The sequence below is a fragment of the Catharus ustulatus genome, chromosome 1, assembly GCF_009819885.2.
Source record: "Catharus ustulatus isolate bCatUst1 chromosome 1, bCatUst1.pri.v2, whole genome shotgun sequence".
Taxonomy (NCBI): Eukaryota; Metazoa; Chordata; class Aves; order Passeriformes; family Turdidae; genus Catharus; species Catharus ustulatus.
In genome coordinates this window covers 46,456,793-46,481,746 of record NC_046221.1, presented here as the reverse complement: position 1 = coordinate 46,481,746, position 24,954 = coordinate 46,456,793, and the positions used below count along the sequence as shown (strand labels likewise).

The 24,954-nt window shown below is 40.7% G+C and overlaps 1 protein-coding gene across 1 annotated transcript; it reads right to left on the bottom strand.

Moving 5' to 3' along the window:
- Positions 1 to 1,568: 1,568 nt before the first annotated feature.
- On the bottom strand, positions 1,569 to 8,251 carry CCK (cholecystokinin). The gene is made up of 3 exons (XM_033080093.1): positions 8,132 to 8,251; positions 6,402 to 6,659; positions 1,569 to 2,366 (listed from the first exon to the last, which is right to left on the bottom strand). Exons 2-3 carry the CDS (start codon positions 6,655 to 6,657, stop codon positions 2,230 to 2,232), a joined length of 393 nt encoding a protein of 130 aa, XP_032935984.1. The 5' UTR covers positions 6,658 to 6,659; positions 8,132 to 8,251; the 3' UTR covers positions 1,569 to 2,229.
- Positions 8,252 to 24,954: the final 16,703 nt, after the last annotated feature.

The window sequence follows — 24,954 nt, the reverse complement described above, 5'->3', positions numbered from 1 at the left end:
ATTTTGCCCCATAATTCTTTATTCTTAACACTCACTGGGCCAGTTGCTGAAACTGTTTTTGTGCGTCAGGCAATGGCGCCCCTGTTCTGCAGGAGTGACATGTAAAAGCTGCCAAACCCATCACCTGGTTGCTCTGAGGGCTGTGCACTTTCATAGACATCTTCAGAGACCTTCAGAAGAGAGGAATGGGAAAGAACGTCTTTGTCTCTCCTTCCATCTGCCTGTAGGAAATTAAACAAAGGAGAAAAGGAAAATGTTGGGGTTTTTTCCCTAATGAAAACATTCAGTAGTAGTATGGCTTGACATCATCCACTCCCAACCCCCCTGCAAAATTACAATATTAAATCCTTTATCAATATAAACCAGGAATAGAAACATTTAAAAGCACTGCTTGAATGTTCCTGACATTAATTTAAAAGATAGCTGTGACTTTCTTTAAAAGTAACATCACTTTGATGGCAAATGTATAAAGAAATGCATTTTTAGATTTATTTGTCTTTTCCTCAGTTAAAAAAAAATAGATTAATTGGTTTTAATCTCTTGTTTGAAAGTTTTTGAAAAAAAAATAGACACTTGGCACTATTTTGCTGTGAACAATAACCAAAACCAAGGAGAGAATTCAGGTGATTTAGGACTCATTATGCTTGGAAAGGAACCTAAAAAAGCCAGGCTAGGTGGCTTGGAAACTGGTTGACTGGGAGGAGCTTGAGAGGAAGAAATGCAGAAAAGCATTTCCATGTTTTCAGGATGACATCCACAAGAAAAAATAAAAACATTTGGTTTTGCTAGAGAAGAACACTCCCTGTTACTGTTTGCTGAACTCTCACTGCAGATTCTGCAGTGTTGTTTGCTCTCCCAGCTGCTGCTGGGAGCAGGTCCTCGAAATGCTTTTGTGTTCAGCCCTTGCCACAACCATTTTGGTTTGTTTCCCAGTGTTGCTTTTAGTAGAATTTTGGTTTAGTATTTTCTATGTATTGTTTTCTACACTATGTGTTTGCCTATCAACTGTAGAAATTGCTACCTCTTTCCTTTGGCAAACACCTGCTTTCTTGTGTGTGACAAATATTTTCCTTTTTGTATTAGTACACACATTCGGAAGAAACTCTGAGAATTATGCAATGCAAAAGTCACCTCCTTTACAATTTAGGGCATTCCTTAGATGTGAGATCCAGCTGCTGAAAGACACCCAGGAGCTGCAGGGAGGTTGGTTACCTGTGGAGGAGCATGTAGGTAAAACAATTTTTTTTGCAGCCTGCCCACGGGCAGATGGGAATGACTGCAGGAATTGCAGGGTGTTGGTTTTGCACAAGCTGGGATCACTGCCCAGCTCTGAACTTGGGGCCCTCTGCCCTGCACTGAGCCAGGTAAGAGCTGGGCAGAACCTCCCTCCTTCTCTCCCCATAGGTGGGCAATAGCCAGCTCAGCCTCTGTGATATTTGGGAGTCACCTCTTTTCTTTAAGGATACTGTGACTACACTGCTCCAATACCTCACCCTTAGGATCACCTTCTGCTCTGCTCAGGAACCTGTCCTCACCCCTTCCCAAATGAATGCTTGGCTCACCACACAGTAGGGAATGCTCTTTTTATTCTGTGATTTGCAACCATCAGCAGAATTTCACATTGAATTCACAATATGAGACAGATAAACTGGACAATCAAACATGTTGGTGTCATTCCTTTTTCACTGTTTTAGCACTGTTGGCTGTTCACTGTAAACATGTGGGTTCAGTGTACAACTCAGTCCTTTGCAAACAGGGTCACCATGAAAATAACTGGTCTATTGTGGCACTATTGCGCTGCTGTGTTTATCTTTGGATGTGTTCCCTAGATTCAAAGCTATCAGACTGACACAAGATTTCTCTGAAAAGTGAATAATCTGACTATTCAACCCATGGAATATGTTTACAGTGCCAAATGAAGGCATTATGCTGCCTCTCTTTATAGTAAGACACCCAGCAACATGCAGTGACACAACAAGGAGGGATAAGTTAAATCATTTTAATATAATACCAATGTATGAGAAACCACAAAAGAAAGAAAATGTTTTCTGGAAAATTCTGCATATGTATATATTGCATTTTATAGTCTTACAGACAAACTTATGTCAAATACATTATTTTGAATACTTAAAACACTGATTTGAAGAGAACAACAAATTGATTTATCTCTTTTTGTACAGACATGGGAGTGTGATTTCTTTTTCTGCGTTTGCTATAGTTTGGTGTTCTTCAGGAAGAATACTCATATTCTTCAGCACTGCGGCGTCCAAAATCCATCCAGCCCATGTAGTCTCTGTCATTTATCCTGTGAGTAGGATCAATGCTCTGTACCCTGTTTCCCATAACTGAGAATCTTCCAGTTGAACCTAAGGAAAAAGAGTGTGGGAGAAAAGAGAGTAAGAGGACACATTTTCCAGGTCCACACGTGTTCTGATCTGGCTTATGCTCATTAGCAGATGTCTGCAATAGTTGAAATGGACCTAATACAAGCCTTGTAACACCAATGTCATGTCACTGGGGAAAACATCAATAGAAACCTTATAGGTAGTGTCCTGGTAGTGGCTTTGATTTTTTCAGTGCAAAACAAACAGATCATTTTCTACCTCCTGCTGCAGGAACATTCTGCTCCTGTCTGACAGGAAGGAATATAGATAAGTTTTTCATTTTTCCTTCCTATTTTACTAGAGAGAGAGTCCAAACTATTTCTCACTATTCCTATAAACCCCCATGAGGTTTGCTGGCTCATATTGGGAGAACTGCTCTATGTGCAAAATAACCGCAGCCCCATGTTGCTTAAAAAGACATAAACGTAAGTACAGGACCTCTTAGAGTGCAAATTTGGTAAAAAGCAGGGTAGAGTTATGAATACTAGGTTTTGCAGAAAAGTGGGAATAGTCCTGAAATGGAAAAGTTGTGTCTGGAATTCACAGCTAGAGTTACCTATTGCTGGAATTATGCAGGGTTCTTTACTATGTCAGGGATTTCTTCATTGCTTATCCAAAGCCTTCATAATTCTTTTTACAGCAGAGTTGGATGCTGATTTCTGATCTTGCCTTATCCTTTCTGTATGACTTGCTTAAGGCATCAGAGGCACAAACTATTTGCAAGGAGAATTTATGCTGTAAAAAAAATGGGCTGCAATACTCTATTTTCACAGTATCACATGATTTAACAAAAAATTACAGGGAAAGGTAAATTACTTCTCTCTATACTCCCTGAAAACAGAAAAAATTGATCTATAACAATAATTAGATGAAGTTTAGCTTTGAATGAGAAGGGGGCAGATTTAATATATTAGTATTCAATGCAGACTGAGGATTGAGGAATATTTGAATTGATCAAAAAGGAGAAGGAGCCCAAATTAAATTCCACATATCCAAATCGACACAATTGCTTTGCTTTCAGTTTCTTGTGTTTTGAAGACACCTCTGTTGCCTCTGTGATTTTATATCTCAAGGTCTTCCTCATGCAATGCTTTGTAATGAACAAGACCCAGTAAAACAAAAAGCAACTGCATTGCTTTGTTAGTGGTTGCAGGGAGTTGAAGGTACCCACTGATATAAAAAGCCATGTTTAAGACATTTACCTAGAACAAAATGACAAAAAAATTCATTTTCCCTAGAGTAGAATGTCTACCATTAAACGCTCAAACCTCATTAAGTTCACATTCATAACTCAAAAAGTACAATTAAGGTAATGACAATGGCTACTTAGCACAATAACCAGGCAGGGCTCAGGCAGCACAGAACCATTACTCAGATGCTGGTGCTTAAGAGACCTCTGAGCCTGCCATGACCTGAGGACTGTAAAGGCTCCCCCAGTGCCACAGCTCTCTGGCTGGTCAAGGGCTCCTAAGATGACATTAAATGTGCTTGTCACCAGCTTGAGAGCTCAGCATCTCTTCTACATGGTGCCAGATTCGAGCTGAAAGCCTGCTGACGGACATAATTGAAAGCCTGGGTCACAGATTTCCCAACAGCATCTTAATTACCTTTCCTCAACCCATTAGAGATGTCATGTGGGTATTGCAGAATCAGTGTATCGCAAACATACTCAAAATTGTAGCAGTTCTGCTACAGAGCTGCCATCAATCACTGAGCCCTTGAGAGAACTTAGCTCTCTCACTGTTTTAACTAGAATTACTTTAGAAAACCAGCCTTTCTATTAATCATGAGGGCAAATGCCACTACTGGTGACTGCTGACACTAACAAAAGCTCAGAGTCTCTTCCCCCCTAGATGAAATTTTCTAGTGATTATTCTGGTTTAGATAGGTGACTAATACTAGATGTAAGTGTTCTGCAGAGATTTCTGAAGTACTGCCCAGAGTCTTCACATTAAATAAGAATATAAGGTTTTGATGGGAACACTGTATGTATGTAATAAATTAAGTAAATACTGTTTTTCTTGTGAATTTTCTCTCCTGTAACCAGCAACTGCATCTACAAACTAGAGTCCAACTAGCCTAGTCACATCACAAGAATCTCATCATCTGCTTCCAGACCCTTTTTAGAGTTAATTATGTATGTCAACAGATATGCAGGAAATTGTCCTTTGTATTAATATTTACAGGAGAAGACATCTTAAATCCAAAGAGGGGTTTTTTCGGTTTTTTTTGGTTTTTTTTCTTTGTCTGGTTAATCTGTTTGGAAATGTCAGCCACAAATTTAAGAGAATACAATGGATACATAAACTAGAATGAGGCATTCAGTTTTCATATAGGTGGGCAACAATGACTAGGCTGGGGAAAGGTAATGAGGATTCTGCTTTGCAGACTCCTGCAGTAATATGTTTATTCAATAAGAGCCTTAAGTGTAGCACTGAATTGTGGAATTTCATATCTGAATTAACTTTCCATTAAATTGCATGAACAGCTGGAACTTCCTTAATGGATATCGTGCAAATTGCTAACATGAGATGAAATCTTTCAGGCACTATAGAAAGTGTTTGATTTTTCTGTTGTTTCTAATTTGGCTGTGTTCTGAGTGCACAGAGTGTGTATGACTGCATATGTAATGCACAAAAACCAGATGTGGCATGTCTTAATTGCAGACCACCATCACAGATAAGCATAGGACTTTGCCTAGCAAAGAGGTCAACATGGAAGCTGTCAAGAGGGGAGGGTTAAAAGATCTGCATTATGTGGAGAAAGTTCTTACCTATATAAAGTACTTTATCCTTATATAAAGAACTTTATCCTAAACACAGTCTGGGGCTGGGTGTGAATTAATTTCTCAGTGTCTGTATGTCCAGGTAATCCTAACCCTAATTACTGGCTTCACTTGAAACTCTCTTTCCTTCCTAGATGTCTTTTCTGTGTAGAATAGGGCAAAGGCTGGAGTGAAGCCTTCATGAGTAAATGAAATTTCTCTAGTGGCTCTTGCTGAGGTTGGCAGCCAAAAAGCCACAGCAATTAGGCTGTCCATGGTGTTACTCTATTGAGACACAGAGCATACAGAAATGAGACAGCTCAAAAGGGAAAATGCTTTCTTGGGGAAGTTTCAGTGATCAATGATTTTGAGATATCATTTTTAGTGATAGCACCAATGGCATACTTTTCTGCCTATGTAAAATATATCCTGTAGGGTGTCAACAGGGATAGCTTTACTCTTTCTCTTATGTAATACAAACGTTTCCTCAAGTGGATAACAAATCTCATTATAAGAATGCCCTGTAATCCCATTGCTCTACTGATTGTTCATATCCTTGTTACACAGTGCCACAGACGTTTTAGGCAACTGCAAGATTGTGTTCCCAGGTTGCCCAAGACCAAAAACCTACCAGGAATCAACGTGTGTTGAAGTAAATATGCTTGTATTTCTCAATGATTTTAATTATTGCATTAATAAATATGAATTCAGGGTTTTGAAAGGTTTCATGCTATTTTAAGTTCCTCTGGGAACAAATATATGAAAAGTCCAATACTCAGAATATTTCCCTGGTATGGGGATTTCTGATTGAGGTGAGGCATTTGGTCTGCATTTATCCTCAGAGAAGTTTTTCTGCTCTTCTAACTTTAAAAGAGGAAGGGAGGATTTTACATAAATGAAAAAACTTTAAAGAAAACGTAATTGCTTTATCTGAGATACAATATACTGAAAATACCACCAAAATAATAAGGCAATGGATATAGTTAAAAATAAAAGCTGCACTATAACCTAAGAGGTAGGTGACATTTTTCTCCAGTTATCTTTATATGACTCTCAGTCAGAGGTTGCTACAAAGAAATTCTTTTTTTGGGAGGGTTTTGGGAGTGAGCATTTGGAATTCTGTCTACTTCAGGGATAACCAGGCAAAATCTATCTACTATTGGAATTTATGCTAGATGATGACAGGATTATCTCAACTCCTAGGAACCCCTGCAGGAAATCCCAGTGGCACAGAAGCAGGCTGCAACCAGTACCTTTTCTGGCTTGCTGGAGGTACTTGGCCAGCAAGGCACCGATGTTGGCTCTTTGGTCGCTGCTGGCATCCAGCCGCGGCAGGGATTTCAGGGATCCGGCAGACGACGGAGCGCGGGAGTGCCTCTGATGTTCTGTCAGGCTCTGCTCCAGCTCAGCAGGCAGAGGATTCCCATTGTGCGAGCCCAGAGTTTGCTGTCCGAAGGAGCTCACCGAGAGCACGGCAAGGAACACACAGATGCATAGCCCGCTGTACATTGCTGGGAAGAAAAAGGACAGTGGGCTCTTGCATCACCAGATTTGCTACATTTTGTGCAATCCCTAACCCCACCTTCCATTGGGGATGCTGGCTTCTGAGCAAACCAGGCTTATGTTGTTTGGTTGTTTTTTTTTTTTTTAACGTAGGTAACTGTGGGATCTGTCTTAATTTGGAAAATATGTACATAAGTAGCTAAATATCTTTGCTAAAGAAGAAGGTACAAGTAATTAATTTTGTTTCTTCCAGTCTAGTATGTGCTGTATCTCCCTGATCTACTCAATTCTTATTTGCTTTTCTTTCTTTGGAAGTTGTACTTCATAAAAACTTAAGGGACTTGAATCCATCTCTGTGAAAAATATTGTGATTCAAACATTTCAGTATTTTGCTACTGCATTCAAACTCTGCTGTTATTACTCAGTTTTGACCAGTTCTATGAAAAGCCTTTATTCTACCAACCTTCATTGATTTGAACTTTAGTGTTCAAGAGGTTTCATCTCATCATACACAAAAAGGAAAAAAAAAAACCAAAAATTTGCCCCAGTGAAAGAAAAACCAAAATCTAATACTCCTACCCCAAGGCATTTGATCTAATAGTTAAAGTGATAAAAGTTGTATAGTTAAAAGTTGTAAGAAATAAAATGCAATTTAATAATCTTCTTCATACTAAACAGAGAATTTAGGTTTCTACTGCTTCCTTAAATGTGTACTAAGCAAAACAATATTGGTTTCCTAAATCGTTTTATCACATAAGCTGAAATGGTATTTTTTCCTGGAAACTGAGAAATTACTCTCAATTCTTAGAGGAAACAAGCTTTCATTCAATGGGGCAATTTTCACTTAAAAACACACATATTATCTCAGCTACGTGAGACTTCTTGAACTGCTTCAGTTCTGCTTCTTTAACAGTACACTTAACCTTTAAATTTTAAAAGGGGATAAAATTAGGTTTATTTGCCTAACACATACACACAAATCAAAATAATTCAGAATATATAAAACATGGGGGTTTTAAAATATTCTCAGGAGACAAGTGAAGAAAGTTGAAATGTCGCTCCAACGTGGTTATTAGTGATGTACCCATCTAGGTTTGGGTACTCAGAAACCGAAGCCCGAGTCCTGTATTTTTTTACACCCACGTGTATATATGTATACACACACACACACACACACACACACACACACATCTAAGTGCTCATATGCACACACACATCTAAGTACTCATGTCCTTGCTACTGTCTCCAAAGCCCACATCTCACCAATGCTGGCCGGTTCCTTTCCCAACTCCCCGCGCCGGGATCCGCCCGGCTGCCCGCGCTCGTCGGGAGCGGTCGGAATTCTTTCCCGCCGGGAAGCGTTTCCTCCGGCACAGAGCGGGATGCCCTCCGAGCCGCCGCACAGGTAAGCGCCAGGCATCCCCATTTCCTTTGTCTCCCCACCGTCAGCAGTGCTGTCGAAAGAAGAGGTGCTCCCTACCTTTCCGCTGCACTTTCCCAAGGTCTCACTCGAGTTGGGAGCAGTAAGTCCCGTGCGTGCCCAAGCAGGGAAGTCGGGGGAGATTCAGCCTCGGCCCCTTAAATAGCGGCGTGCACCGCGGCGGTGTTTGCACATCTCTGACGCAGCCGGGCCCCCGCCCGCTCAGCCCCCGCTGCCGCCTCTCCCCGCCCCGGGACCGGCAGCGGGGCTGTGCCCGCTCCGCGGGGGCAGCGGGGCGCCTTCCCTGCGCCGGCCAGCGCCGCTGGGCGCGGAGGAGTGCGGGCACCGCGGGGCTGGCCCTGCCCCGACGGGCGCTCCTAGCTCTCCCCGGGCACGAAGAAGCTGGAAACCCCGGCTGGCTTGCAGCTGGCCAATTGAAATGTTCCTGGCCGGGGGTATGCCCACAGCTCCCGCCCCGGCCAGAGGCTCCAGGTGGGGCTCGTGCCCTCGGCACCGGCAGCTCCGGCCGTCGGGAACCTCCGGCAGGCGGGAGGGCTCGCCCTGGCCGCGCTTACCAGCGGGGTCTGGGGCGTTGGGTTCCATTCTCTGCGGTCTCCTGTGACCTGAGCCCGGGGGCACAAATGCCATCATCCTCCCCTTCCTCTCATAGGCTCTCCCCGAACGACGGGACTCTCATTTTATTTAATAAGCAAAGCATAAAGCCATGGACGATCCCCGCAGAAAGCCGTGGACGGAGATGCCTTCGGCGTGGCTTCTCCCTCACTGAGCACAGAACTACCAGAGTCTCGTTCGGCCGCTGCAGGGACCGCTGTCCCTTTCCGGGCGATGCCCGGCCGGTGCTGCCCCGAGGCGATGCTCGCCGGGGCACCCGCAGCAGCCTCGGACACTCTCTCGCCCTCCCGCCTCCTGCTTTTCGGGAGGTGGAGAAAGTGCCCTCAAGCTCGGCTGCCCGGGCTGCCACGCCGAGGCCGCATTAGGACGGGCAGGGCCGACAGAAGCAGCCGTGCGGTGCCACCCGAAACTCTCTGCAGCTCATGCCCTAGGAGCAGCCGCCCTCGGACCCAGCGCTGGGCCCAGGCATTATTGTGCGGAATCTGTGCCTTAAAGTTTACAAATTGGAGGCAAGCGAGTGGGCGGGTTGCTTTTCCCTTTCTGAGAAGAGAGCTGGGCAGCCCCGAGAAGCCTGTGCTCCGCTGGGAGCCGCCTGTGCTGCGCGCACCCGTGCGGGGGTGCGGAGCGCCGGCCGGGCCATGTCCAAGGGGCAGCTGAGAGGGCTCCAGCCCGCCAAGGCAGGGCACGGGGGGCGTGTGTACTCTTAGCCTCTTAACCCAGGGCTCCTGGGGGAATCTGCGCCGCTTCCCCGTCCTCGCCGCAGCGCCGGTGCCGCCTCACGTCGCCCCGCGCACCCCCCCGCCCTTCCCGCCGCCGCCCGCAGGGGGCGCCGCGGCCCCGCGCACCCCGGGAGATCCAGCGGCACCAGGACGGAGACCCACGAAAAGTCGGGAAATGCCGCGGCAGGACGGTGCCACGTGGCGTGCAGAGGGGAAAAGCCGGTCTGCCGCCACTTCCTCCGCGCGGGAAGCCCTGGCTGCCGATGCCCAGCGGTGCCCGAGCTGAGGCGCTAGTGTTGATGGAGAGGGACGGGCGGGGAGGAATGCCGTGGCTCCCGTGTCCCGTCACCTTGGTGGTGCGAGGCTCGGGAGTCGCAGAGATGGCGATGGACCAGCTCCCCCACCGCCTCCCAGCTGCTGACAGGGTATTGCCGAGCGGGATACGGCATCTGAGCTGCGGACTGCCTTTCATCTTCCACATCGACGCTGGCATCGGGCAGAGTCACCATCCCGAAGTGCTTAAAAAAAGGCAATCAAAACCTCCTTTGAAAAGGAAAATGTTAGTCAAAGCAGATTGCCAGGGAAAGGAACAGCCCTGAAATTATTCCAGCAGTACCTGTCCAATGGCTCTGTCTGTGTCTGGGAAAAAAACTGTAATATTCCAGATAATTCAATTTCACTACTTTGGCTCAGTGGGAAAAATACTCACTGCTATTAGACAATTAAATAGTTGACTCTGAATTGAACTGTAGGTGTCTGGGAAGAGTATCACAGTCTTTCTGGGAAGGTACAATAACAATTGTGGTAGAGTCACATCAAGCCCTTGTGAAACCCATTGTAGATAATGAGTTCCCAAGGGACCAGCTCAAAGCTTAACAGAAGAGAAAGAGAGAGCACTTGCTAATATATGCTCATGCATAATTCATATCAGACAGATATAAATGCAGGCATTTAAGTCTGACATATTAGCCTGGTTGGACAAATATGCACTACATTTATGTTGAGCTGATTTGGAATATCAGTTCACTTATAGATACATCCAGGATTGGACTAATGGAGTGAGAGACAGTGTTGTATGTGTGTGCATATGTGTGGCAACCAAACTCCCTAGTTGAGCTCATGAACAGATAGAAAACAAATGCCATATGAAATGGAATAAAGAAAACAGGAATGATGTCAAGTTATTGAAGTCAGCAGTGCTACACAATTTATAGCCTGGGTAATTGACTTTTGAATACTGGATTTTCCTAATTGAATTCCTTAGTACCTGTATATACAGTCCTTGATGATTATTTTCTGACTTACTCCTTTTTTCTTCAGTGAAAGTTTGAAGTTGTAGGAAAGTTTCAGTCCTAGGTAAATATATGCTAATTAATGCATTTTAGAATTGTATTGAGCAGAGACCAGAAAGCTGGTTCAGCATGAGCAAATATGACAGCAGGACTCTGAGGTGAGCTTCCTGCAGAAACACAGACTATGTATTACTTTTCTTATTGATGTGGCACAAAAGAAAAGAATTGGGATTTAATTTGCATTGACCTCTAGGTTCCAGATCCAGTGTTTTTGTCAGGTGCTGGGCCTAGGTGTATGCCATGGATTGGAGAGTGTCAACCACAGGAGGGCCTAGGTGGGGTGAGACAGAGGCTGCCCTAACACAAGACTTCAGCCTTAGATCATCGGGAAGGAGTGCTTTGACTGCACCAGAGCTTGAGTGATATTGCAAGAATCCAAGTACATATGCAAAAGGAATTTAAACCTAAAGTGAACCCTGCAATGCAGTAAATGCTAATATAGATACGTCCCTGAGGAGGAAGCTGAAAGATGCCATAGTTTAGACACTGCAGGCTTTTAAAATTTGTTTTCTGGCAAGAGTCTGTTAAAAGATTTGAGTTTCTCTAACCTTTCCCCCGGCAATCAAGGCTCATCTATCCCCAGTTGCTTTCTCTATTTATCTGCCAAAGGTTTTCTCCTGTTTAGCTGAGGTGGCAAAAGAGTGTCTATGGTTAAGCACACATTTTGTGCTGTGCCAGCATGAATTTGGGAGTTTTGGAGCAAGAAAGCAGCATGAGAACAGAGGGATGGAGACATTTCCTTATGTTTGTCCTGCAATGGGGATGGCTGGCACCAACAGAGCACAAGCCATGGTGCTCACGTCCCCGTCCCTCTGCTGAGAGCTGGAGCAGAGCCTGTCTGTGAGTGTCAGAGTGGCAGCAAACTTGGAGAAGCAGGCTTAGAAGATATCCTGTGGGACTAGTTGGCTTCATGTCCAGGTGCATCACAAGAAATATTCTTTTGTTTCCAAGCATTACATTTTTGTTCTAATTATCACTGTGCAGGTTTTTTCTACTTCCATCTGGACCCTGACACTTACAGGTAGTCTTCTGTGCTATGTTCAGTGACTTTTTTTTTTTTTAATGTAAAGATGATGGAGTGTCACTCTGGAGGATTACAATGAGGTAGGAATAACTGGCAGAGGATAGCAGGGAAGGGAATGGTATGGTTTTCTGGAATTAACAGATGAATTAGTGAACAGATAACAGATTATTAGGGCCAACTGCATGAACTGCAGATATAAAATGGAGAATATATTTTAAGACAGCACATAGTTCTGCTGTTTTTATGGGTGTTGATTCAGATGTTAGTTTTTTGGTACTTTGTTTTTGCAAATATTTTTAATTTTAATTCAGCAATTTCTATGTAAATGCTTTCATGGTAGTCTATTTTCTCCCTCTCGAGAGGAATATAAACTCTGCTTAGAGCCAACCCAAAAACTAAGTGAAAAAATTTGGTTTTTGGCAGGTGGCCAGCAGTAAGGGATCTAGGTCCTCTACCTGAAGAATTCTGACCTCCTTTCACAGAGCAGGGCCTCAAACGAATATATTAGTCTCTGACTAATATATCTAAAGAAGGATCCCATGGAAGCAAATCAGCAGAGCTGGTGCTAAGGATGTGTGGATACTCACAGACTGCTCTGCCATGGAAACAAAAGAGCACCAAGTAGGAATAATCACAGTAAAATAAGCTGGCTTGGATTGGGAGGGAGTTTGAAGATCATCTTGTTCCAACTCCCCTGCCATGGGCAAGGACACCTCCCACTAGACCAGATTGCTCAGAGCCCCATCCAGCCTGGCTTTGAACACCTTCAGGATTGGGGCAGCCACAGCTCAGGGCAACCTGTGCCAGTGCCTCAACAGCCTCACAGGAAAGAAGTCTGTTTCAAAAGTCCACTCCTGGTGTGAACTATGTGCACTAATGCAAATTCACGGATTGTAATTAGAATTACCTGCTATGCTGCAGTTGTGTGAAGAAAGAAAATAAGAGGAAAAATTCCTTTTCCAAGAAGAAGGGTTATTTTTTTTAGAGAATCAGATTTTAACCTGTGTCCCACGAAATTCAGGTGGTTGGTATGCAGGCTCCCTATAGATCAGCTGGAAAACTTACTTGTGTGATATGTTAAAATGTTGTTCCCTGTAGTTTCCAGAAGATATGACAAAGTGGAACAGAAAATAAAACCCAGTCACTTTCTATGAGACCACCCAATCCTAAGTCACTTGCTTTTTATGTTTTTTATGTGTTTGTTTGTTTTCCTCTCTGAATGACCAAACTGATTTTCTGTGGGAACTTGCTATATTTATCTTCCAAACTGACCACAGTATACAGGCTTTTGTGCAAGATGAAAACTGAATGGAAATGAATATGCTAGGTAAAAATAACAAAGACATGAATTGCCTGCTACTGGCAAATTCTCTGCGCTTTCAGCAGTACTTTATGAGTTATATTGGAACTTCTCTTGCTTGTTATTACCTCAGATATATGTCATGCATCTCAGGAGAGTCCTTGGCCTTCTTCAGAGAAGTTTCTAAGAGACCTTGAGTCCTCTGCCATTCAGACTTGAAGTACCTACTTCATCAGATTTTTAAAATATTTTTTTAGCAAAAAGATGTAATAGTGCTATTATCTATAAAACTAAGATACATATTCACAGGTACTGGAATCTGATAGCATTGTTTATGTTTTAGACAATTAGACTTTATGCCATAATTACTATTTCCTTTTATAATTATGTAGGAGAAGTCAGTCCAGCACACTTCAATATACATATTAGTTGATTTATTATAAAAATAGAGTACTACAAAAAGGAAATACATTGTACCTTTTGTACCTTTCAAAAATACTTTGTGCTTTTCATATGTGCTCTCCACCTCTCTTCCTGGACCTGGACAAAATTGTCTTTTCCACTGAGTGGAATTAACAGAATGCTGTAGGAGACACTGTTTGCTCCACACTATTGTCCTTGGAAAGGCAAATATTTCACTAATCAAGTTTGTCAAACAGTTTAAAACCTAAAAAAGGAAGTTCTATAAATAACAAGTACAATGTTTCAGCTTTTTGTCTTCCAAACATTTGGACATTTTCATCTATGCTAAAACTAGAATCAGGATGTAAGAATAGCAAAGTAATTTGACACTAGACAGACTGGACAGCCAATAAGGGCTTTTTAGTGTCCTTCAGAAGAGACTGTTTCTGTTTGATGTGTAAGTAGATAGGACAGCTAGAGTCTTGTTATTTCACTTCTGCTGCTAAATTATACTTCGTAATAAGGAAGCAAATTGAATTAACCTGGGTGCAAAATATGAATTGTTATTCTGACAATTCCTATTTAAATAGAAATGCCAGAAATGTCCATGGAAGGTGTAAGTGCTACACAGTTTTTTTGACTGCCTAGAATGAAATTTTTAAAAAGTGTTCTTTGGACACCTACCCTGATTGCCTTGCAGTGAGCTGAAGAAAGGAATTTGATATAAGAGTGCTGTAAAGAAGATACTTAGAAGATCTAGAAATTGCCCACTGGATGAAGCCAGTATTCCCCACTTTTGGCAAGACTGCTCTAATACTGATAACCGAGCAATATCTCTTAGATGCAGTGAGAGATGGCTACCTGTTGTATGCCATGTTCAACGCTTGCTTATTTGTGCCCTGGTATCACCATGTTGAGAAACACCTACCTCTGTGACCACCATATCATAATCATAAACTCCAGGAGGTCAAATTGTTTCAACCTGTCCAGCATCTTCAAACTCTGAGGAAAAGGAAACAGTTAACTCAGAGCTCTTTAAAAAGCTTCCTACTGTCCCTTAGGAAGCGAGCCTTCCCTGAAAAAAGAAGACAAAACACTTCTAAACTGAGACTTTTTTTTTCTGAATTATTAGGTATAAATGTATTTTGAAAGCACTAGGGAGTAATAACACATATTGATGTATACCTTGATGATCTTAAAGGTCTTTTTCAACCTTAATGATCCTATGAATCTACAACAGACAAGAATTATCACTCAGAACAACCTGAAGCTATGGGGAATGATTCTTTGGAAGCAGACAAATCTTGATATACAGTGCTTACTGTTAGGAGCAGCCTGCTGGAGTTGAGCTGAGCTAAGGGTGTCAGGCACCTGCTCCAATTTGTGTTTAAGAGGAGCAGACTGGGTGTCCCCTAGTGTAGCCATCACACCTTTGTCCTGATGTGATTGATGATGGTGGTTGCCTGCATGATGATGTACAATCCCTATTTTTTGGGACTCAGTGTTATGTTCTAACTGCTCACACGATTGCTGGGTTTCTGTGTGAGGACACAGTTCTTTGAGAGATAATGCCAGTGGGAGCACAGCAATGCAGATGCTTTATAACCATCAACTTCAAAACCATCCTCAACTACACACCATCCTCTTGTTCTGGAAGTATCCACTGTTTGGATGTACCTAAGCTCTGGTAAGTGGTTGTTGGCTACTTGATCAGGATAACCCACACCTGAAATGCTCATTCATGCCAGTGTAGTGCTGGATCTGGTGATGCTCTTGTTGGGCATGCCACCAACTGGCATTGTTGTGCTGGCATTGTGTGACATCCACATGAAAGAGTTCAGGTCATGAACAACATGCTCTCAGATCCTTATTTCCAGGAAAATTGTGTCAAATCACTTCAGGCTTGGTGAGGGGCAAAGATTTCAAGTGGGTTACCAGTCTTTTAGAAAACAGTCTATTTTCTCCAGCCATAAATAATAGAATGATAAAATGTTTGATCAAACATTTTGAAGTGGAATTGGTCACCACATCCTAGGATACTACTGAACATAAAGCTCACACTTCTGATTAATGAATGTCTAATGCTTCAGATATGCTTTAACATAACAGAGAGATAAGCTCAGGTCTGTTTGTTGGTTTTGTCTAAAAAGCCTCTTTACTCTTATGGGTTCGAGTCACTGTCTTGAATTGTTTTAAAGACAATCCTTCGATCTTTAAAAAATGCTATTAATATAAATAATAGAATTGCACAGTAAAATTGAAATGTAGATCTTCATGTATTTGTTTTTTTTTTTATTTGTAGGCAGGAATAATTCCTGAATTCTTATTTATCTGGTGAATTTTTATTCACCTGTTTATATTTTCATTGCTAACCAAAACAAAGAACTAAGAACTTTTCATAAGATTAAAAAAATTCAATTGATCATGTTTTATGACAATTATGCTCCTGCTAGAAAGACAAAATGTAGAATTTTTTTTTTTTTTGGTACAAAATAATTATTTATGATTTACCTTGATTTTCATTATTTTTATATTGCTTTCCTTGACTGTGATATTCAACAATGAACAGAGTGTTTCTGTCCAGGCCCTCAAGCATGGCTCAGACATATTACAGTTCTTCAGTGATTCTACAGTTCAGGTGAGTTCAGGTGAGTATACTTTTCTTATCTCTGTGAAATATATCCACAAGAGATTTCCACCAAGAGAGGAGAAAGAGAGTAACTAAAAGTCCGTGTGCTGTTCCTCGATGGAGTTGATGACCAGAGCAGCATGACTGATGTCTTCTGTACCACCTGCCTTGTCAGGATAGCAGCAACCACAGATCCTTCCAGGCTATGCTGTGGAGTGTGGAGTAGTCAGATTTCACACTCTTTTTCTGGTATTTCTAACATAATTTGCATAGAAGATTTGACCATATTTTGATTAAGGGCCAAATCCTGCTCCTTTAGAACACAGGCAAATTACAATTGTTCATTAAGGCTAAGTAATGTATGTGTATATATATAATCACGTGTGTGTGAGGTCGGGAAGGTGATAATGGAGGTTTTCTCGGCACCGCTTTTTCTTTCCAGTCCATGAGAGTACTCTTGTCCGTGATGGTTTCCTCATCCTTTTCTTTTTTCATCTTAAGCTGAACACTGGTCTATACATTTTTCCCATGCCAAAATTGGTTTTCATTTTCCCAGAGTGTACATGATATTTCATATTAAAATGCACTGGGAAGTGTTATAGAATTTAGAGCTTTGCAAGCTTTTGTTGATATTTCACAAAATTGTTAGGGTTGGAAGGTACCCCTGCAGATATCTAGTCCAATCCCCTGTCAAGGCAGGGTCACCATGAGCAGATGACACAGGAACACATCCAGAAGGGTTTTGAGTGCTTCCAGAGAGGGAGACTCCACGCCCTCCCTAGGCAGCTTCAGTGCTCTGCCACCCTCAATGTAAAGAAATTCTTCCTCTTCTTGAGGTGGAACTTGTTGTTTAGTTAATTTTCACTGTTCCTTGTCCTGTTGCTGGGCACCTATGAAAATTCCAACACTATATTCTTAGCACTTACCTTTAAAGATATTTATATGTACATGAATGAGATCCCTTCTCAGTCTGCTCTTCTGCCCTGCTCCTGCAGTCTCTCATCATAAGCAACATGCTTCAGCCCCCTAATTATCCCTGTGGACATCCACTGGGCCCTCTCCAGTAGCTCCTTGTCTTTCTTGTACTGAGGAGCCCAGAACTGGACACTGCTCCAGATGAGGCCTCACTAGGGTCGAGTAGAGAACCTTTGCATTGTATGGAATTAAATATTTTATTAAAAACAAAATGAAGAGAGAAATGCTCAACTGGACTTTATTGCTAAAAATAGTTTGCCTTGCTAAGGCTTGCTGCAATGTGGCTAGAGTAACATATTTTAAAGAATACCCTAGTGAAGTAGGGCCCACAAGCCATTTGTTCCAGTGATGTAGACATGCTGAACCTTTGATGCTGATGGTTAAGTGAAGATGGATCTGAGGCTTCTGAATCTTCATTCTTGAAAATTTTTGTCTGATTTGGTTTATCAAATTGTAAAAAATTACAACTAGATCTAAATTAACCACTACCTTTGTTGGCATTCTTAAATTTGGAGGCGTTTTAAATGCAGACAAGGTTTCAGCATGCTTTATGAGAAGTTGCACACAAACCTTGATTGTGAATAACAGGTATTCTAAAAGTGAGTAAGATTTTTGCAGCGTGGCTGCATTGTCTCTGAAATGGTTTACACAGTGGAATAGTAGTTTTAGTGCTGAAAACAGTGTTGACTCTTCTTTATGCCTTAGCCAGAAAACCAGAATACTAGCAAAAGTGTAGGACATTATTAACCTTGTCATGTGTTTATGTTATAGATAATACTGCAGTTCATCACTGTTTGCAATTGTGAAAGTTTTGCTGGGCTTTTAGCTGTATCTGTTCTTCCCTGTCCCTGGGGACACTTATTGTTAGGATGGATTTAGGATGTTTCCTTCCGAGTATGATATTGTTCAAGAAAACAAACATTCAATATTAATGAGACAGACCCATAGACTAAAGAAACTGAGAAACACCCTCCTATCAATAACTCCTGGGGAAGATAGATACAGTGTACATAGGATCATGCATTATGCATTTTGTCTAATATACTGCTGAATAAAGGGGCAGAGAATTGATAGGTGTTTTTGTTATGCCTTGTTAGGGACAAACAGAATCATATGTCCTAGCCAACTACTTGTCTGTTGAGACCTTACACTACAAGGCATATCCATTCCTATGCATTTCTCATAAGGCCACTGAAAGCTGTAACTCTTGTAGGAGTACCTGAAAAAATTTGAGCACCAGGAGAGAATCTCTGAATGGTCCATGGTCAGAGGCTATAGTGCATTTTCACACAGCTCTTTGCTGGAGAGCTCTTATTTTTCCTTTTCCTTTTCCTTTTATAAAGGAAAAGGTTTTTAAAAACATTTTTCATAGTTCTTTCACTTGATTCTTCGCTTTATTAAAAGTGGGCTCATTAGAGGGAAAATGTCGCACATATTGATATCATTACCTAACACGGTGAAATGTACTAAGTGGCGAGAAATGGAAGGAAGACCTTTATAGAAGAGTTTGGTATTTCTTGCTGGCCCAAGGTAGCAAGACAGATGATGAAGCTCATCTTTTTCTTGCAGAAAAGTAATGAATTATTTTCTTTTAATCTTGCATAGTTACTTTCTGTCAATCACAAGTAATCTGTTTTGTCACTGGTACACACCACTGAACATAATGCCAGGCTATGCTCTCCATCTGTAACTTAATATGTCTGGAATTACTTGTTAGTCAAAGCTTAAGAAGAATGGATATCTCTGCCAGATCCAGGTTGTACACAATTTCTGCACATAAAAATTTGCACAATCTCTGCCATTTGAGGCTCTATCTTCTACTCTGCTTCAAAATGTGATCTTGGCTTCTTGGCTTTGGGATGAAGTCCATATATAGGAACTGGGTAAGGACTGTAGATGCCAAGCTACAGAAGACATATGTCTGTCACTTCTGAGAAGTAAGAAATTGAAAAGGCACCCTTGTCCTTTTGCATTACACTGTTCACATGCTCAAAAGAACACAATGCTGACTTCATGTGGCTCTCTTTCTGGTTGGTGCAGACTGCTTCCTTTGCAATCTCTGTATGGAAGATAGCCATCTCACTGAGAATTTTAGGTTCTTCTCTAGAAATCAGTGGAATTTAATCAAACAATATTCTGAGGCACCATTTTTAACTACCCAAGTCAGTTGTTACCAAATCAAACACTTTGTACAAGACTGGAGTCAACAGATGATACCAGGACAAGTTTAAAGATCAGCTAAAACAAGATTTGTTGCTGTCCCTTCTACACAGGCATTTTGTTCTGTTTAATCTGGGATTTGCCTGGATTAGATAGTAAAAGTATTCTTTTTTCAGTAACAGGATGTGAATGACTGGGCATGATAAATAATGAAATATCTTTGTAATTGTATCTACATGAATATTTCATGTTCTTAGAGCTGTGAATTTATGCCATGTCTGAGAATGCTCTGAAGTATCAGACAAAACTTTATTGTTCGTGTTTGCCCCATCCCCCTCATACTGATGACACAAGTCCTTGGCTGTTGGAGTTCACACCATTTTTCAAAAGTTCAGTGTGACTACAAGCACATGGAAAACCAAGGAACTGGCTGTGAATCTTCACCCTTTCCTTGCAAATTCTGTAACAGTGTAAGTGGAAGGAAGTGAGTTAAATTTATCTTGTCTTTCACTTTGGACGCCTCTTTTCCTCTTTTATAGTATTCATTTAGGGATTGGCTGCAACAGAGGCTAAATGTGAATCCTAGCAGGTAAGCAATGTGCCAGGAATTTCAGTGTAGATATACTCTGAGACTGAGAGATAAGGAGCTAGTGCTAGGTATGTTTTCAACACAAAATGGGTAAAAAGCACTTTTTTCAGCAGTTACTTTTTGAGTATGTGGGAATTCATATATAGATCAAACATATGGATTTGATAATGAAATAATAATATCATCTTCGAGGAAGGGATACAGAAGAAACAGGAAAATAAAAATGGTGTTTGAGAAGGTGGATTTCAGCTATCTTTGAGAATTCATGGGGTGTTTTGTGAGGCTCAGATCTGAAAGAAAAACAAGAGGAAGTTAGCTTACAACACTTTGGTGGATTAATATTAAGGGTACAGTGGTAAAATAAGTGTGGAAATAAACCAACTTGGCTAAATTGTAAGTTCTTCATTGAACTTTAACACAAGAAATAAAAATACAGAAATTAGAGTGCAGGTCAGAGAGCTGGGACAAGTCTCAAAATACAGCAGGGGTAGACAGAGATAAAGGTATCAGAAGGATTAGTGAGCAGAATGTGATGTATTTAATGAGGGATATGAAAAGTAACTGGAAATCACTTGAAAAGTATATTAGTGATAAGACAAAGAGCAACAAAAGTTTGTGCACTACTGACTCTGAGGATAAATATGTTAAAAGGTTCAAATATGTTAAAATGTTTCTTTTGTATAAGTCTTCACTTGTAGCTCAATAGCAATCTGTCACAATTAATACTAATGAACCTGAAAAGAATCCAGACCTTTAAGGGGGTACACCAGGCCGGATCATCTTAGATGTGCCCTGGTATTTAAAGACTGATGGCAAGATTTGTGTCTATTGAACAACTGACAAAAGCTGTTTCAGTAGTCTTACAGGTCCATAAGTGACAGAGGATATCCCAGATGACTGAAACAAAACTAAATGTAGTGCTTCTCTTTCTGGAGGACAAGAAGAGTTGGGGATTTATAACTTAACTTTAATTCCCAGAATAAATACTACTTCTGATAAAGTTTTGTAAAAACCTAGACAAGAATGAGGCAAATAAAAGCCTTTCCCCTCTCGGCATCCCTCTGACTCCTCACAAATGCAAGAAAAGTAAGTGTAATTTCAAACGTGAAGGCGGGATCTGAATCTACACAAGCAAACACTTGGTTATAGCAAGCCATGTGATTCTGCTTTCTAGCATAAAAACAGAATTACAATTCTGTAAGCATCAGGAAAAGTTTCTATAGTTTCAGATGTGGAAATTACTAGCATCTTAACCAACACGAATACCCAGCTGGCACTTCAAGCAAGCTTCCTGGACTGTCTTGTGTAAGCTCATGGTAGTTTCTTGCTGGAGAATGTCTTCCTTTCTTTGATTTTTTTCATGTCTATTTCATATTGAGTATTGCCAACTTGGTTTTAAATGCAGAAAGAGTTTCACACTCAGGAGCATGTGTTCGGGTTTCTCTGTGTGTGCGTGTGCAAAGAATACTGAGGCGTATATAAAGAGGAAATCTGCATTCAGGTATTATCTGCTATTGAATAGAGGATGTGCCACCAAGCCTATAATCGATGTTTATTCAAGGAAGGAATAAATATTGCATGATGTTCCAGTCATTGATATACCTGTCTCATTCTATTTAATAAGTAGAGGAGGTTTATAGTGTTTGCCAAGCCATTTCCCAAGATACCTTTTCTTTACTGGGCCTTGTCACAATGTTACTTTATTGCTTCTTGCTGTGTTAAGGTCCTGCCTTGCCTTGTCTATTCTCCAACTGGAATACATTTGTCAGAAGATCAACTGCTATGAATCAATGGACCTGCAGGGAAACTGCTGCAGGAACATTGATTTACAGCAGCTGAATATTGGCTCTTATTCCTCACAAATTGCCAATGTCATAAACTATTAAGAAGTCAAGTTTTAAAAAAAAGTATCCATGACACAAACTGGAAAACTACACTGAATTTTTTTAATAGAAAATGTATGGGGCGTGGGTGTGTGGAAACAGTTCAGCATGAAATGAAGGCAAGACATATAAAAGGAGGCAATATGATTATTTTAGGAGAGTGAGTATTCCAAATGGTAAGAATAGTGAAAAATGCCATGATTTGATCATTTACACAAGATTTGAGAAACCTTTGGTTTTCAACTTGCATTTAAAATCAAATACATTGGGTTTGGAACTTTCTATCCATTCTCACCAAATCATCTAGCTGCAGAGTAATTTTATTATTTTGTCCTCCCAATTCCACCCTGGGTCTCAAACATTTTAATTAAAAGCAACGTTTCCATAAACATAATTTTTGACAGGGCAGCATTTTTCAGTGGGAAGCAACTAACATGGAAAGTGGGAAGTAATTATCTCTACAGCATAGTCATTTTTTTTTTTGTGAGGTCTAATTGTATCCAAATCAGAGCTCATGTAAATTCGGTTTGAAATAGTGTATTTTTGCTCCAGAGCAAGGGAAAGTTTGTTACAAATCACCAAAACCCCTCATTAAACTCCAGTCTCTTACCCAAATATCAAAATTAATTGTAAAAGGATTGATTACATCTTTGTGCACAGAACTCTTTTTGTCTACCACTGAAAATTAAAGCAGGATTTGTATCCTTCCTGCATTGATATGAATACAGATCTTCCCCTAGCCTGGTTTAATGAATATAGCTGTTAAAGGAATTTTCAAGGACATCTTTGCAGTTTGTGTCTCAACTCAGTAATTGTCTTCCCCTTTTTTTTGCAAGTGAAACCAAAGGTAACCTGAAAAATTTTATGTTGCATTTCATTAGTAGGTGAGAAGATGCTTTTTGAGTACCAGATAAGTGAAGGACAATGAGAGGGGGGCATCTGGTGCTCTCTAAGGGCTGCAGTTTGTGGGCACTTTTCACTGGACTAATATAGTGCAGAAATGGGAATGTATTCCCACTTACCTGTAATGAGAGGTAAGTGGAACTTGCTTTCCCACTCTCTTAATGAAAGGACCTGCTTAGCTTATCAATCCTGATCTAAAGTACCAGACTTTGCCTGTTGGTTTCATTTCTCATTTGCTTTTCAATTCATTCACAATCAAGATGAAAGTCGGGATTAAACAAAGTGCATTCCTGCTCTTTCCACAGACTTCGCACTGTTTTAAATATGTTGCAACATACTTTTATTCTTTCTTTCCTGGAGAAGTTAGAATTTGATTCCTATCTAGCTGAATAATAAAGAAAAACATCTCTGGGGGTTTTTTTCGCATTTATAAGACTTTATATATTGGGGTATTTATCAGAAAAATCAATGTCATATAGAAGAGGCCTCCCTTTCTTAGTTAAAAATACATCTTTTAGGGGTGACTGTGGACCCAATATATTTGTAAGCAAGAACATAAACACATACATGCCCACACAGAACTTCCTTTGAAATAAAATGAGATGATGAAGGTGGAGAATTTGGGAATCAGATGGATAAGGGGTACACAGATAGACCTTTCTTGATGGGTGGAATGAATTCAGGTTTTGTTTGAATGCTGGAAGTTTAGTTTATTTGCCCAATAAAAGGTCATGGTAACTAGAGACCCTTTCTGAGATTAGAGTGCTTTTTTTGTTAAGTTCTGGTAAAACACATGCAAGAGAGAAAATAAATGTCCTAGGGAGCTCACAAGACCATGACGAAAATCTATGTTACTTCATTAGTCAGAAACTGAACAGAGACCAGAATAATAAGTGAAGTCCACATGCTGAATGAGATAGGTTCTATGAGATGAAACAAAAAACAATCTATGAACAGAAAAAGGAAAATTGTTTTTAAAAAATTTAAAATAAATCAGAATGTGGAAATTAATCTACCATCAGTAAAAACAAATCTCTTAAGATCATGAAGCTGAAGAAAATACCCACCTTGTTAGCTTAAACTCTGCCTTTAGCTGTGTATGCAAATACCTGAGTCTCTCTCTTTCCCCCTTTCCCCCACTACTTCTGTGCCGTTGTGATGGTGTGCCATGTTAGTCTAAAGACTTCAATTGAAAGCCAGGTTTTGGCAAGAAAGATGAAGGGTTCTTTCAGTTCCTTGAGATGAAACAAGCTAGAAACAGATAGTTCCTGACAAAACTCCCACTGGGGCAATTTCTGTTCTCATTGCTGTTAATTTAATTTTTTCACCTTGGAGAAGTGACTGGGGAAATGAAAAAAAGACAGATTCGATGCCATTGAAAGGGATGACTGTACACCTTAAAGTGAGGTCCATCCTTACATGCTGTTTGGTGTATATTGTTATTTTCCCTAATTGATACTCTGCTATGCTGTAGATTGCAGACCACAATGGGACAGTGTATGAGCAATTTTGAAAGCCAAATGTTTTCCTGCAGAAACCTTACATATATCTGCATGTGCTGATCTTTCAGTAATTGTAAGCCAAAGCACAAATCTTTTGATGATTTTAGTTCTGTATCATGACATTCCTTTACAGGATTTACAGGATTATCCCAGTTTACTGCTATAACTATTTCTGAAACACTGGAGTAGTTCTGCTCTCAAAATCATTGAGCTTGTAATTAATTCCATTGTGTGGTAAGTATGCTTTAGTTACTGTGTACCATACTGCACCCAAGGAAAAGGCAAGTGTTTTGAAATGCAGGATGTGTAGAGGATATAAAATTGTTATTAATCATGGTTTTTTCATGTGTTGAACTTTATGTTTGATATACTTAATCCTTATACTTAAGTATAAGGGCATGCAAGCAAGACAGATGCTGATTTCTGTGTCTATAGACTGCTCCATTACCTAATGGCATGAAGAAATGGTTACTTTTCAGTGCTTCTTTGTTGTAGCATTGGTCTGAGTTATAGATTCTGTCCATCTTAAAGGAGAAAGACTGGATGCCACAGTGGGGTGCATACACTTGATTACCTGCTCACTTACCATTTTTCAGTAGCTTTGTCTCCATGACTGCAGATGTAATGCCAAGACATGAGCCAGATCTCTGTTCTGCTTGCGCTGCATGTTGTACGATAATATCCACTTTTTATAACTTATAACTTACTTTTATAAACTTACTGTTTTCTGAGTCAAAAACATCATAATGTTTAGCTTCAATTATTTTTTTATCTCCCTTAGGATTTTGCCTTTTAGTATTCTACATATTTTA

Coding starts and splice junctions, on each gene's coding strand:
- CCK (XM_033080093.1), bottom strand. CDS start 6,657: ATGTACAGCGGGCTATGCATCTGTGTGTTCCTTGCCGTGCTCTCGGTG. Junction 2,367..6,401: donor CCTCCAGCAAGCCAGAAAAG/GTACTGGTTGCA, acceptor CTTTTTCCTTAG/GTTCAACTGGAAGATTCTCA.